At 46.1% G+C, this 16,105-nt stretch overlaps 1 protein-coding gene across 1 annotated transcript; it reads right to left on the bottom strand.

Moving 5' to 3' along the window:
* Positions 1-6,228: 6,228 nt before the first annotated feature.
* Eid2 (EP300 interacting inhibitor of differentiation 2) lies at positions 6,229-7,645 on the bottom strand. The gene has a single exon (XM_050119266.1). It carries the CDS (start codon positions 7,520-7,522, stop codon positions 6,815-6,817), a length of 708 nt encoding a protein of 235 aa, XP_049975223.1. The 5' UTR covers positions 7,523-7,645; the 3' UTR covers positions 6,229-6,814.
* Between the last annotated feature and the right edge of the window lie 8,460 nt (positions 7,646-16,105).

Here is a 16,105-nt window from a genome sequence, read left to right as displayed (position 1 = left end):
GGCACCCTTGCAATGAATTATAAAAAGACCTGACCCTATAGTAATTTGGGGGTCGAGGATGTGTTTGTGCTTTGTCACAGAAAGAAATAAAACTGGCTGAGATGACTGCGTATGCAGTAAAGGAGTGGCAGACCCGATGACATCATAGCTGCAAACGCCCCGCCCCGTAGAGGAGCCGGAGAGGAGTCCATGGTCCAGTTTCCCCGGCACCCAGAGAGGCGTGCCCGGTCTGCGGGACCTGCTGCCGCCACTCTACACTGCAGGGCGCCATGCTGCACTGGGGGAGGATGCTGAGCTGCTGCCAGACATTCGGGCCATGGACCCAGAGGCCCTGCTGAGATGACCTGACCGCGATGACTTCAATTTCCTGCAGCCTGAGTCCTGTTTGCTTTGGGGCTGAGAGGCAGACTGAACATTTGACTCTTTTAATCTCTGCGACACAGAACTCATTTTGATTGAAATATTGGACCTGAGAACTAAGACCTAAGCTCTCCCCTCAGGGAAAGAAAGACTCAATAAGGAATGGCTGAAGCCCTCTTCACTTAGAGGAGGCAGCCTGGGGGTTTAACTGCTGCACAGAGCCTGGAACTGGTGTCCGACAGCAGCAATGCCGTTGTTCTCACCCATCAGAAGAGCTTTCCTTGTCTTTTGATTAATATGGATTTAAGAAGATTGTGATATGTTAATTGTGAATTTATTCTTAATCCCCATTCTAGAATTATGGTATTGACCTGGTGATGGTTGTAACTGCTTATAAGATGTTGAGATAAGTTTGACAAGCCCTGTAAATGTTTGGGTTTAATGCATGTGTTCAGAATTTTAGATTTTGATAACAATGTAAAAAATTTAAGAGGTGCTCTAGACCAGCTGAAGGAACATTTTCAACTCAGGTGACCCTACTCTCCTTTAACTAGGAGACTGTAGCCTTTAGGAGCATGAATGTTCATAAAACATTATCATCTCTCCTGACTAGAAAGTATGGCTCCGAGACACAGAGCCCAAAGGTATCTCTCTCCCCTGTTCTCTTTTGTTCACAGAGGTCGGCAGTCAGAGACGGGTTTGAAGCTTCTTCTCCCCAGGTGCCTAAGACAGGAGCTTGCATGAATGGAATGCCTGTTCCAAGGATGGGTAAATTTGGGCATATGGAGAAGTCTTTGCCTAATGCACACTTGATAATCTGTATTGTTGCAGAAGCACAGACTTTATTAAAATTAGTAAGAGGTGAGTGGATTGTAGGGCATCTTACAGGCCCATATTTCTACAGTGTACGGCAGCCAGACTCTCAGGCCACAGTTTGCGCCTGGCCACACAGAAGGTGGTTACCTAGCCTTTCCAGACAAACTGACGCCACCCTAAACAAAGGGTCAGGATATACTAATGTTGCTCTCCTTTGTAATTTGGGAGTTCGCCTGGGAAAGAGGTGTTAATTCAGTTTATGTGACAGAGCAGGCACAGATAGGAAGACGACAAAATGGGCACAGAAATTTATGGACTTGACCAGTCATTCTCCTGGTTACCTAGGAAACAGAATGCTAATGAACTTCCCCCTCAGTCTATGTTTTGGTGTAAAAGCTGTTTGGAGGATAAATGCAGGCAAGTGTTTCAGGATCCCTGAAATCTCCCTCCCGATAAAGTCATGTGAGTTTTGTCTTTATTCCCACGCCTCTCTGCTGGTCCGAGAAATAATTTATGGCCCGGGCTGGTACCTGGACCACGACATGCCACCACTGCCCAACTTCTAACATCCATTCTTACACACACGAGGGGGGGCTATGGAAAGAATTTTCATGAATCGTGATTATTATATAGAATGTAGTGGTCAAGGAGCCAGTAGAGATGAGAGAGGGCCAGACAGACGGCTCTTACTCTGTGAGAGCACTTACTCTGTGTTCTAGCTGATGTGATAAAAGACAGATCAAAACAGACTCGGGAAGAAAGGGTTTATTTCAGTTTATCCCTCTACAGTCACAGTCCATCTTGGAGGGAAGTCAGGGCAGGAACTCGAGGCAGATATCTGGAGGCAGGAACGGAAGTAGAGGCCATGGATGAGTGCTGTTTAGTGGCTTTCTCTTCTGGCTTGGTCAGCTACTTTTCCTAGAGATGGCACTGCCCATGTGGGCTGGGTCTTGCTACATTAATCAGCAATGAAGAAAATGCCTCATAGACTTACCCATAGGCCAATATGCTAGAGGTATTCTCTCCAGATAAATCAAGTTGGCAATCAAGATTGGCCATCACACTGTGCACCCATAAGGGCCTGAAATGCAAATCTTAGCATCCATGTAAAAAACTGAGCATGGTCACATGTCTATGGCCCTATCACTGTGGAAGGTAGAGACGGGAGGCTACCAGCCTAGCTCCAGGTTCAGTGAGAGACTGTCTTGGCAAGTGATAGAAAACACGTGACGTCCTGCTCTGGCCTCTGTGTATATGCATATGCACACACATACCCATGTGTGTGCACCACACAGAGACACATATCAGAGTACACTGACTGGCTATCTGGGAACGAGCAGGAACCAATCATCTTGAAGAGCTATGGAAGCTTTCAGAAAACATAATAGGAATAACCTCAGTGGTTGATAGCAGTGGCTGCTCTTCCACAGGACCCAGGTTTGATTCCCAGCACCCACATGGTGGCTCACAGGCATCTGTATCTCCAGCTCCAGGGGATCAGAATCCTCTCCTGGTCTCCTTGAGCACCAGGCATTCAAGTACACAGACATATATGCAGACAAAAGATGAAAAGGCTAGACCCATGAATAGGGAAATTCATTTAACAGTATTAGTGCTCTCCAAATAAACATTTATACTCAACTTAAGGCTACAATGAAGTTTTTAAAAATTTGTGTGTATGCCTGGAGGTCAGAGACAGGTCTCTCACTGGGACCCAGGGCTGCTGGCTCCTCAGTGAACCTCAGGAATCCTCCCTTTACGTCAGCAGTGCTGGGACTACAAGCACATGACACCTCATGCAGGTTTCCATCGGGTTTTGGGGACAAACCTGGGTCACCATTCTTTAAAAGCAAACATTTTACAGGCTGTGCTGCCTCCCAACCCTAATTTTTTTTTTAAAGATTTATTTATTAATTATGTATACAACATTCTGCCTCCGTGTATGCCCGCATGCCGGAAGAGGGCGCCCGATCTCATTACAGATGGTTGTGAGCCACCATGTGGTTGCTGGGAATTGAACTCAGGACCTCTGGAAGAGCAGCCAGTGCTCTTAACCTCTGAGCCATCTCTCCAGCCCCCCAACCCTAATTTTTTTGAGCCAGGACATTTAGCCAAAGCTGATCCCACACTTCTAATGATCCTCCTGCCTCATCCTCCACATTCTGGGATTACAGACATGAGCCACCACCACTTGGTTTAGGCAGTCTTTAAAAACTATGAAATAGCACACACCTTTAATCCGTGCACTCCAGAGGCAGAGGCAGGTGGATTTCTGAGTTGGAAGCCAGCCTGGTCTACATAATGAGTTCAGAGACAGCCAGGGATACACAGAGAAACTGTCTTGAAAAACCAAAATAAATAAGTAAAAAGTATAAAAACAGTTTATTTGCATAGGAAGAGTTCCATCTCTTTGTTTTCTTTCGAGACAGGGTTTCTCTGCGAAGCCTGAAACTCATGCTGTAGACCAATCGGCCTCAGAGACTCACTGTCCTCTGCTGGGATTAAAGGGCTTTGCCACCACCTGGCTAGAAGAGCCTCTTTCCTTGCTAGATGAGGGTGCTCGTACCTGTAACCCAGAGTTTGGAGACCGAGACAGGCGAGTCCTTAAGTTTCATGCCAGTGTGAGTTAACAGTGAGATTCTGTCTTAAATCAAACATGACAAAACACACCCTAAGAGTCAGTGGTTGGAGATGCTCAGAGGTTGAGCACTTGTGCTCTTGTAGAAGACACAGGTTTGGTTTCTAACACCCACTCGGTGACTCATAACCATCTATAGTTTTACTTCCAAAGGATCCAGTGCCCCCTTCTGGCCTTCTGAGGCACTGCACATACATGGTAGACATACCTAAAAGCAAACAACAGCTCATACATATTGAAGATAAATAAAATCTTTAAAACATATGACTCAGTACTTTAAAGACAGAAGTTATCCCCTGGCTATAAGAAATATGATTCCAATAAAAAGTTTTGTCTGAAATAATAGTACTATAGTAGTAATAATAGTAATATATAAAAGTAATAATGGATGTGGTGGTTCACGCCTTTAATCCCAGCAAACAGGGGCAGAGGCAGGTGAATCTCTGAGTTCAAGACCAGCCTGGTCTACAGAATCATTTCCAGGACACGTTTCAATGCCCCCTCCAAAGTAAACATGAGCAAAACAAGCAGGAACTCTGAGAGCATGGTGGGTTCAGCATCAGAAACTGAAGAGCTCTTTAAGGAGCTGGTTTGCTAAGTGAAAAGTAGGTCCTTCCCTCAGACTACTACGCCTCTGAATAAATCCCAAATGGTCCAAGTGAAAAAAATGACATTTTGCCGGGCAGTGGTGGCACATGCCTTTAATCCCAGCACTCGGGAGGCAAAGGCAGACGGATCTCTGTGAGTTCGAGGCCAGCCTGGTCTACAAGAGCTAGTTCCAGGACAGGAACCAAAAAGCTACGGAGAAACCCTGTCTTGAAAAACCTAAAACAACAACAACAACAACAAAAAAAAACCAAAAAATGACATCTTTCACATACTCTAAGGAAACTTTGGGATTCAAAATATTGCACAATCTAGGGAAAGCAGGGTAAACAACCCAGGCAGTTGTGTTGACTCTGTGGGTACCACACAAGCCTGGTGACCTGAGTTTGATCCCCTGAACCCACATCAAGGATAAAAATCTTTCAGAAAAGCCAAATAACTGGAAAAATATATCTGCAACTCACATCACAAACTATTGTCATACCTAATGCCACTAATACAAATCAACAACTAGAGTCAGTAAAAAAAAAATCGAGGGGAGAAATGGATAGAGAATGCGGACAGTCAGCTGGGCGGTGGTGACGCACACCTTTAATCCCAGCATTTGGGAAGCAGAGGCAGGTGGATCTCAGAGTGAGCAAGTTCCAGGACCGCCAGGGTCAGCATTCAGGAAGCAGAGGGCAGAGGCAGGTGGATCTCAGAGTTGGAGGCCAGTCAACTACAGAGTGAGTTCCAGGACAGCCAGGGCTACACAGAGAAACCCTGCTTCAAAAAACAACAAAACCAACCAACCAAACAAACAAAAAAAATATGTGGACAGTCATGAGAGAGGAAAAGTCAGATTTTTGTGGTGCTGGGAACCAGGCCTAGAGACTTACTTTAGCATTCTAGGCAAGGGCTCCACCACTGAGCCACACCCCAGCCCCTCACTGGAGGATTCTAGGCAGGGGCTCCACCACTGAGCCACACCCCAGCCCCTCACTGGGGGATTCTAGGCAGGGGCTCCACCACTGAGCCACACCCCAGCCCCTCAGTGGGGTTAGTGTGCTATCATTAGGTTATTCTAGGCGAGTGTGCTATCACCAAGAAAGCCCCCTTTTGATTCTTAAATGAAAATATAGCTTACGTTAAATCCTTGAAACTGATATACCCTTTTCCAGGCTGGTAATCACTAAATGTCTGATGGCTGAACACATTGGCGAGACAATCAGAAAATATCCATTTACCAACTACTGGTGGGAGTGTACAGAGATCAATCAGTTGTATCTGTAAAGTTACAAAGGCAACCTTTTGGCCCGGGACAGTCACTTCTAGAAATCAGAGTATAGACATTACCAAGAGCAAAAAGCCTAAGAAGCTAGTGAGATGAACCATCGATTTTATGGAAACTTAAAGGAAAAATAAGAAAAAAGTGGTCTCTATCACCATCAAGTATAAGACGTATTCCAACTTGAGAAGGTAAACATGAGAAAGGAGTTCAGAACCAAAGCAGCTCCGGGTGATAAACACCGGAGATGCCCGGCAGAGGGGAAGAGGATGGGAAACGGCCCAAGCGTCCAGCATCCTTCTGGTTGATCACAGCATAGCCACAGAATGCAAACACAGCTTTAAGGAGTAAATATACTGGCTGGGAAGGTTCTTCAAGATATTTCCTCAATAAAATCACAACATGTAAACCAAAATACGTCAACTTTGTGACGAAATAAAATATATATATATGTGTATACATAATAAAAGTAGGAAGGAAGCTGACGTTGGGGGCAGCATTAGGTATGGGGGCAAGAAAGGAAGGACAAAATACTTCAGTCTTCATATTCTTGGTGCTTATGAATAGATGACTTACAAAAAAAAAAAACAAGAAAAACGTTTGGAAAATGGAATCCAAATTCCAGAAATTTGATATGTTTGAAAACACTACTTATCACATACTATATACAATATTTATGTCTCAGAAACACAAAATGAGTCTTAACTCTTCAGTCTCATTGACTCGGACATGAGAGGAGTGCTCACAAAGGTCAAGTACTTGGTCCTGAAACCAGTTTAAACTCTCACGCTGATCTTTCTTCATCGTGGGCTCTTTTACTGGCAATTTTCTTTAAGTCTCAAAATTTTACAAAACCATCCTTTGCTCATTAACGAAGCCACATGGATGGATGTTTTCCCTAACACAAGAACGCTCAACCAATTATAAACTCAAGAAACGTCACAGGAGTCTAAGGATGCTTTGGACATTTCCTCCCCCCCCCAAATTTCTGACGCCTTTTTCCTCCCTCCAACGATGCACGCTGACTATTCTCAAGATCCTTTTGACTTCTGAAAACCAAGTTGTAGGATGGGGTTTGTCTTGGATGCCGAGTCTTCCTGATGCCGTGCCCACCCTCGCCTGCCTCCTCACTCTCTATGGATGAACTTATCACAACCCAGTTCTTCTATGAGAGGATTGATCACCTCCGACGCAGTCAGGGCTATGGTAAACGTTAAAATGTCAAAATCCACCCTCTGAGGGTTGCGCAGGTACTCTATGTCGAAGGCTGCCTCCCGGGCTCTGCAGGCCTCCACGAAGCGCCGCCGGCGCTCCTCCAGCTCCTGGATCCGGCCCGGGGCGATCGGGTAGTTCTCCAGGTAGTGGCGCAGGAACTGCTGGTAATTGATGCCCAAGACGCTGAGGGGGTGGCGGAGGCGCAGGTACGGCATCGCCGCCAAGCCGCCCGCCCTGGACCGGGGCCTGCCCTCGGGCGCCTCCTCCTCCAGCGGCTCGCCCAGCAGCCGGGCCACCTCCGCCATCCGGGCTTCCCTGGACGCCGGCGCCATCGGGCCTTCGCGGGCCGCCGCGCCACCACGGGCCGCCGCCGCGGGGGCTCCCCGGGCCTCCGCCGCCCGGCCTTCTCGGGCTGCAGCCACCCGGCCTCCCCTGGCCGCCGCTCCCGGGGCTGCGGGGCCTTCCCGGGCCGCTGTCATCGGGCCTCCCCGGATCTCCTCCGGTCGCGCCGGGCCCGGGAGCGCACGCCGCCCGCCGCCTACCTCGGCCTGCGGGAGCCCGCGGTCACCGCTCGCTGCGTCCGTCTGCTGGGCGCTGCTGACTGCGGGCAGCTGGGACATGTCGGACCGCAGGGTCGGCACTGCCGCTCGCGGAGACCCGGGAATAACGGGACGGCGAGACGCGGGGCGTGCACGCGAGGGCGCGTACACGAGCGCAGTGCGCACGGGAAAACGGCGCGTACCCCGCTGCCTGCGCAGGCGTAGCTCCAACAGCAAAGCCGAGGAGCAGTGCGCGTGCGTCTCGTCCGGGCGCTTGGGGGCGAGCCTTGAGATTGCCACCTAGCGGTCAGAAGAGCCGTTGCACCCTTTCGGTTGAGGGTGGGGCTCTGTTTTATGTTCCTACCAATTTGTTTCTAATTTCAGCTTTAGTTTTTCAATTAGTCTTTAAAGACTTGTTTATTTGTATTTTATGTGTATGAGTGTTTTGCTTGCATGTTTGTAAGTCCGCCGTATGCATATAATGCCCGAAGAAGCCGGAAGAGAGATCCTCTGCTGAACCTTTACCAGAGTAGCCAGTGCTCTTAACTTTGGAGCCACGTCTTTATCCCTTGATTCTATTTTTGAAAGAGTTTGTCACGAAGCCCAGACAGCCAAGGATGACCTTGAAGGAGAAAACTGACTCCCAAAAGAAGTTCTCTGAATTCTTCCTGTGTGCAAGCACAAAATAATTGTAAAGAAAAGAACCAAAACAATAACAACAAAAAAAGCCCGGTTGTAGTGGCACACGCCTTTAATTCCAGGACTTGGAAGGCAGAGACAGGTGGATCTCTGTGAGATGGGTCTCTGTGAGTTTGAGGCCAGCCTAGGCTACAGAGCAAGTTCCAGGACAGGCACTAAAGCTATAATATAGAGAAACCCTGTCTCAAACAAACAAACAAACAAACAAACAAACAAACAAAAAAAGAGCCGAGCCAGTCAGTAGTGGCTCACACTTTATTCCCAGCACTCGGGAGGCAGAAACAGGTGGATCTCTGTGAGTTTGAGGTCAGCCTGGTCTACAAAGTGAGTACAAGGACAACAAGGGCTACAGAGAGAAACCTGTCTAGAAAAAACAAAAACAAAAACAAAAAAAACAAAGAAAAACCAACAAACTGAACATTAAAAGAGAGCCGATGTCTATTGAGAGTTCGCTGCCCACACGTTGCGCTGAACTCTGGTGAAGCTGTGGGAACAGACGGCTTGGCATGTACTGGCAGCTAAGGCTTTTCCCTTCATTGGCGTCACCATTTTCTCTTAGTCAATTACCCATTTTTCTTTGTGGACTCCTTTAAATACTCTTCCCCGAAATCAGATCCCAAGTTGAGAAATCACCTTTGGAAACTACAGGGTTTTCTGACCTCCAGACTGACGGATGCTGCCCATGTGGCACTTTAATGGCTACGCCTAGCTGAGATTGCACAATTCAGGGTCTAATGCAGACGGGAAAGACGGGATTAGAGCAGGCTGCTCAAGCAGGATGACAAACTGTTTCTGTTTCTCCCACACCACAGGAAGGCTGTCAAGACAGAAGGGGGTGTTATCACTTGGGGGCTTTGGTAGTTCTGTTTGTATCTACCCCCTTATACAGCAGGGCTCCCCCTCAGACCCCCAGCTAGACAGAAACCACATCCAAACACCTGTTTCACAGAGATTCGGTATTAAACAGGGAACACAAATTAAAAGTGGCTGCTTTCAGACTCGGGCAGAAAAACAGCCCCAAATAACCTTGCAGGTGTAATTTTAAGAGGAGACAAAAGGGAGGTCCACGTTAGAATGCGCTAGCACTTGGTACTATAATTTTGATTGGGGATATTAATTTGATGAACCAAAGGGGGCTTTTGAGTGCTGGACTTCAGTACTTTGATAGCTGGACCTTGGTAGTCAGTCTCAAGAGGAAGCATTGGCCAAGTAAGGGACTAGACATTGATGGCTAGCTTTAGGAATGTAATCTAATGGTTTTTATTAGCAAGGCAGGGGGAAGGGGAGGAAGGGCAAGGGCTGCCAGAGCCACACGCTGGAGTGGGCTAAATTCCCTTCAGTACATACATATCTCCTTATCCCAGATAAGGAGATCCCACAATAGACACAGCAATCCAAATCAGACCAAATCAAACCAAATTAGAAAAAGGCCAGGTTTAATGTGTAAAATGCTCCCAGATGATTTTCCAGCGCCCCCCCCCCCATAGGAGACGGGAAAGAGAGACCGGAAAAATCACATGTCTGTTTTCTGGTGGGCAGTTTAAATACACTGTGGGAGTGATCTTGAGCATCTCTGGGGGAGTGGTCACCATTTGGCAGGCTTTCTGAGATATGGCAGGGTTTGGAAAGAGATGGGGGAGGGGGCTTGGGGCCGAACTTCCCCCAGAACAGATATCACCTGTCTTAGTTAGAGTTTCTATTTGCTGTGAAGAGATGCCGTCACCATGGCAACTCTTGTTTTGTTTTGTTTTTGTTTTTTGAGACACTCGCTCTGTAGACCCGGCTGGCCTCGAACTCACAGAGATTCGCCTGCCTCTGCCTCCGGAGTGCCAGGATTAAAGGCATGCACCACCACTGCCCTGCTGGACCATGGCAACTCTTATGAAGGAAACATTTAATTGAGGTGGCGGCTTATGGTTTCAAAAGTTTAGTCCAGTAACATCATGATGGGGCGCAAGGCAGCTGGGTGAATGGCAGCATGCAGACAGATATGGTGCTGGAGAACTGTGGTAGTTTGAATGTAATTAGCCCCCATAATCTCACAGGGAGTGACACTATTAGAAGGTGTGTGACTTTGTTGGAGTGGGTTGGTGTGGCCTTGTTGGAGGAAGTATGTCATTGTGGGGATGGACTTTGAAGTTTCCTATTCTCAGGGTACCACCTTGTGTCTTAGGTGACTTCCCCTTGCCTTCAAAATGTAAGACTCATCCTGTACAATAAAAGAACTTCTGGAGGCATCACAGTCCCTGACTTCAAACTCTGCTACAGAGCTACAGTCCTGAAAACAGCCTGGTATTGGTATAAGAACAGACAGGAGGACCAATAGAACCAAATAGAAGACCCAGGTATCAATCCACACATTTTTTTTTTTTGGTTTTTTGAGACAGGGTTTCTCTGTGGCTTTGGAGCCTGTCCTGGAACTAGCTCTGTAGACCAGGCTGGTCTCGAACTCACAGAGATCCGCCTGCCTCTGCCTCCCGAGTGCTGGGATTAAAGGCATGCGCCACCACCGCCCAGCCAATCCACACATCTTCAAACACCTGATCTTTGATAAAGAAGCAAAAATATCAAATGGAAAAAAGAAAACATATTTAACAAGTGGTGTTGGCATAACTGGATATCAACATGTAGAAGACTGAAAATAGACCCATACCTATCACCATGCACAAAACTCAAGTCCAAATGGATCAAAGACCTCAACATAAATCCAGCCACACTGAACCTTATAGAAGAGAAAGTGAGAAGTACACTTGAACGCATTGGCACAGGAAATCACTTCCTAACTATAACCCCAGTAGCATAGACACTAAGAGAAACAACTAATACACGGGACCTCCTGAAACTGAAAAGCTTCTGTAAAGCAAAGGGCACGGTCAACAAGACAAAAAGACAGCCTACAAAATGGGAAAAGATCTTCACTAACCCCACATCAGACAGAGGTCTGATCTCCAAAATATACAAAGAACTCAAGAAATTGGACACCAAAAGATCATATAATCCAATAAAAATGGAGTACAGACCTAAATAGAGAACCCTCAACAGAGGAATCTAAAATGGCTGAAAGACACTTAAGGAAATGTTTAACATCCTTAGTCATCAGAGAAATGCAAATCAAAACAACTCTGAGATTTCATCTAACACCTGTAAGAATGGCCAAGATCAAAAACACTGATGACAACTTATGCTTGAGAGGTTGTGGGGTAAAGGGAACACTAAAGCATTGCTGGTGGGAATGTAAGCTGGTACAACCCCACTGGATGTCAGTGTGGTGATTTCTCAGAAAATTAGGAAACAACCTTCCTCAAGACCCAGTAATACCACTTTTGGGTATCTATCCAAAGGATGCTCAATTGTACCACAAGGACATGTGCTCAACTATGTTCATAGCAGCTTTGTTTGTCATAGCCAGAACCTGGAAACAACCTAAATGCCCCTCGATTGAAGAATGGATAAAGAAAATGTGGTACATTTACACAATGGAGTACTACACAGCAGAAAAAAAATGACAGCTTGAATTTTTTAGGAAAATGGATGGAGCTAGAAAACATTATTTTGAGTGAGGTAACCCAGACACAGAAAGACAATTATCACATGTACTCACTCATAGGTGGTTTTTAAACATAAAGCAAAGAAAGCCAGCCTACAAACCACGATCCCAGAGAACTTAGACAACAATGCGGACACTAAGAGAGACTTACATAGATCTAATCTACATGGGAAGTAGAAAGTAGAAAAAGACAAGATCTCCTGAGCAAATTGGGATCATGGAGACCTTGGGGGAAGGTTGAAGGGGGGAGGGGAGAGGCAGGGAGGGGAGCAGAGAAAAATGTAGAGTTCAATAAATATCAATAAAAAATGTATAAAAAAGGATGTAGGACTCTTGGCTGTTTCTTCAGTACCACATCTGCTTGCCTGCCGCCATGTTTCCCGCTATGATGATATTGGACTGAACCTCTAAAACTGTAGGTGAGCCCCCCTCATTAAATATTTTCCTTATATGTCCACTCTCTCCATATCTATTCAATATAGTACTCGAAGTTCTAGCTGGAGCAACAAGACAACAAAAGGAGATCAAAGGGATACAAATTGAAAAGGAAGAGGTCAAACTTTTGCTATTTGCTGGTGATATGATAGTATAGAAATATGACCCCAAAAATTCTACCAGGGAACTCCTTCAGTAATATGACAGGATGCAAGATTAACTAAAACAAAATGTAGCCCTCCTGTATACAGATAATAAACAGGCCGAGAAAGAAATCAGAGCAACATCACCCTTCACAAAGCCACAAACAACATAAAATATCTTGGGGTAACTCTAACCAAACAAGTGAAAGACCTGTATGACTAGAACTTTTATTCTTTGAAGAACGAAATTGAAGAGGACATCAGAATTTGGAAAGACCTCCCATGCTCATGGATAGTAAAAATGGCAATCTTATAAAAACAATCTACAAATTCAATGCAGTATTCATCAAAATCCCAGCACAATTCTTTGCTGACCTTAAAAGAACAATACTGGCTGGGTGGTGGTGGCGCATGCCTTTAATCCCAGCACTTTGGTGGCAGATGCAGGCAGATCTCTGTGAGTTCTAGACCAGCCTGGTCTACAAGAGCTAGTTCCAGGACAGGCTCCAAAACCACAGAGAAACCCTGTCTCGAAAAACCAATCCCCCCAAAACAACAACAACAACAACAACAAAAAAAAACAAATGGTGCTGGTATTACTGGATGTTGATATGTACAAGAATGCAAATAGATCCACATCTATTAACATGCACAAAACTCAAGTCCAAATGGATCAAAGACCTCAGCATAAAGCCAGCCACACTGACCCTCATAGAAGAAAAAGTGGGAAGTACACTTGAATGCATTGGCACAGGAGATCACTTCCTAAATAAACCCCAGCAGTACAGACACTGAGAGAAACAATTAATAAATGGGACCTCCTGAAACTGAGCAGTTTCTGTAAGGCAAAGGACACGGTCAACAAGACAAAAGGGCAGCCTATAGAATGGAAAAAGTTCTTCACCAACCCCACATTAGACAGAAGGCTTATCTCCAAAATATACAAAGAACTCAAGAAACTGGTCATCAGACTACCAAATAATCTAATTAAAAATGGGATGCAGTTCTAAACAGAGAACTCTCAACAGAGGAATCTCAAATGGCCAAAGGACACTAAAGGAAATGCTCAGCATCCTTAGTCATCAGGGAAATGCAAATCAAAACAACTCTGAGATTCCATCTTACACCTGTGAGAATGGCCAAGATCAAAACCACTGATAACGGCTTATGCTGCAGAGAATGGGGAGTAAGGGGAGTGTTCCTCCATTGCTGGTGGGAATGCAAACTTGTACGGCCACTGTGGAAATCAGTATGGCTATTTCTCAGAAAACTGGGAATCAGTCCACCTCAGGACCCAATAATGCCACTTTTGGGCAAATCCCCAGAGGAGGCACACTTACATCACAAGGGCATGTGCTCAATTATGTTCATAGCAACATTATTTGTAACAACCAGAATCTGGAAACAACCTAGATGCCCCTCAACCAAAGAGCAGATAAAGAAAATGTGGTACATTTATATAATGGAGCACTACTCAGTGGTAAAAAAACAATGACATCTTTATATTTGCAGGCAAATGGACAAAACTAGAAAAAACCTTCCTGAGTGAGGTAACCCAGACCCAGAAAGACATTCATAAGTGGATACCAGACATAAAGCAAACAACAACCAGCTTACAATACCCAACCCCAGAAAAGCTAGGACCCTCTTCCAGAAGAACTGACCACTGGGTCAAGTTCCTGGAGTACAATCAAAATGAGGGCAGAGCTATCATACGAACAAAGGGGTCGAGACCATGATGGGAAACCCACAGAATCAGCTGACTCGAGCTGGTGGGAGATCACTGACTCCAGATGACAACTGGGGAACCTGCATAGGACCAAAGTAAGCCCCCTGAATACAGGTGGCAGTGGTGTGGTTTGGGCAGTATATGGAGCCATTGGGAGTGGGACCAGAATCTAACTCTGGTACATGAGCTGACTTTCTGGAGCCCATTCCCTATGGAGAGATACCTTGCTCAACCTAGGCATGGGTGGGTGGGGCCTTGGTCCTGCCTCACCGAGGTAATGGGATAGACTTAGTTGACTTCCCAGGGAAGGTCTTACCCTCTCTGAGAAGCAGACGGGAGGGGGGGGGCGCGTAGGGGAAAGCAGGGGAAGCGGGAGATGAGGGAGGGGGAACTGGGATTAGTAAGTAAAAAATAAATAAGCAAATACAATTTTAAAAAGGATTTTCCTTTTAAGAGTTGCTGTGGTCATGGTGTCTCTTCACAGCAACAGAAACCCTAAGACAAGAATTCTACATCTTGGGCTGGAGAGATGGTTTAGTGGTTAAGAACATCACCTGCTCTTCCAAAGGTCCTGAGTTCAATTCCCAGCAACCACATGGTGGTTCAGAACCATCTGTAACGAGGTCTGGTGCCCTCTTTTGGCCTACAGGCATACACACAGACAGAATATTGTATACATAATAAATAAATATTTTTTAAAAAGAAGCCTCCAACTTCTTCTAAAAAAAATAATTCTACATCTTGATCCAAAGGCAACAGGAAGTGCACTGAGACACTGGGTGTGACTTGAGCATATATGAGACCTCAAAGCCGGCCTCCATGGTGACACACTTCCTTCAACAAGGCCAAACCCATTCCATAGAAGCCACACATCCTAGTAGTGCTGCTTCCATTGGGTGCCATTTTCCTTCAAACCACCACACTACCTAAGACCACTTGGTGAACATATGAGTTTTATTGGGGTTACTACAGGAGTGAAAATGACTGCAGCTGCATCAACACAACCCACCCCAGCATGGTGACAGCTCACAAACCTGGGAATCTGGAGCCCATTGCACAGCCCGCCTGCAGCTCAACAGGTTGGAGAGAGGCTTTTCCAAGTGACTCAGCTGGTTTCTGGGTCTGGTCTAAGAATCTTCTTTGCAGCTTGTCTGTCTGAGAAGGAATTTGCCCTACCCTCACAACACTCCTGAGTCTTTCTTTTTCCTTTCCTCGAATATCCTGAAATGTCCCTTGCCCTCTCCCTCCTTCAGAGTCTCCCAGTGCGTTTTCTGTTCCTCTCCCCAATGCCCTCCCTGGCCACAGTTTCTCTTGCTGGTGATGCTCCAGTTGCCAAGTCCCAACCCCCTCCAATAATCACTTGTCTCTGCTATCCGAAGTCCCTTTGGGAGTCAAAGATGGATTCTCTTAGCCTCTCTATCCAATCCCCAAAATCTGCTGCAGACTGTTCCTCTAACCTATTGGCAAAAATCTCCACAGTCACCCATGTCCCCAAAATATTCCAATTTCAGAACCCACCTGAACAGCCAAGGAAAGGCAATTCTGCCTCTCCAATTGTATTCTTCCCAACACAGCCAGACCCTGCTTAAGATAACAGCTGTTCCCCAATAGCCTTATATTACCAATCTAAATTGTCCTGGCTCCTCTCCAGAGCTCTCCAACAGACTCCTGCCAACCAACAGCCTAAGTTTTCCTGCCTTCTGTGTATTCCTAAGGATGGGATCTCTCCTCATTTCCCTGGTTTTGGGTCTCCTCTTCCCAACTACCTAATGGTGAATCTAACAGTTTCAAATGTACATATAAGATCTTTTTTCCTAAACTTTTTAACCCCACCTCTGTCCCTAGTCTGTCTGTGCCGACAGATTTCAGATCAACTACTGACAGCTCCAGTGCTGACCCCATCCTTGAAATCTGTACACTGGTCTAGCCTCACAGACTGCACGTCCCTAGCCTCAGGTGACCCTGCAGAACTTGAATGTCGATTGACACAGCCTGCTCTTCCAGACTTTGACCAACAACCCAGCTTCCTTGGGTCCCCTAAAAACTGTGCCCCAATGTCAACAGGAAGCAGCCGGCTAGATGACACCCATTTACCCAATACCCAGGCACCC

This window comes from Alexandromys fortis, unplaced genomic scaffold, assembly GCF_014885135.2.
Source record: "Alexandromys fortis isolate MF-2015 unplaced genomic scaffold, M_Fortis_MF-2015_v1.1 scaffold_140, whole genome shotgun sequence".
Classification (NCBI taxonomy): Eukaryota; Metazoa; Chordata; class Mammalia; order Rodentia; family Cricetidae; genus Alexandromys; species Alexandromys fortis.
This window is presented reverse-complemented; position numbering and strand designations above follow the sequence as displayed.

Bases quoted from the DNA above. Each gene is read 5' to 3' on its own strand.
- Eid2 (XM_050119266.1), bottom strand. From the start codon at position 7,522: ATGTCCCAGCTGCCCGCAGTCAGCAGCGCCCAGCAGACGGACGCAGCG.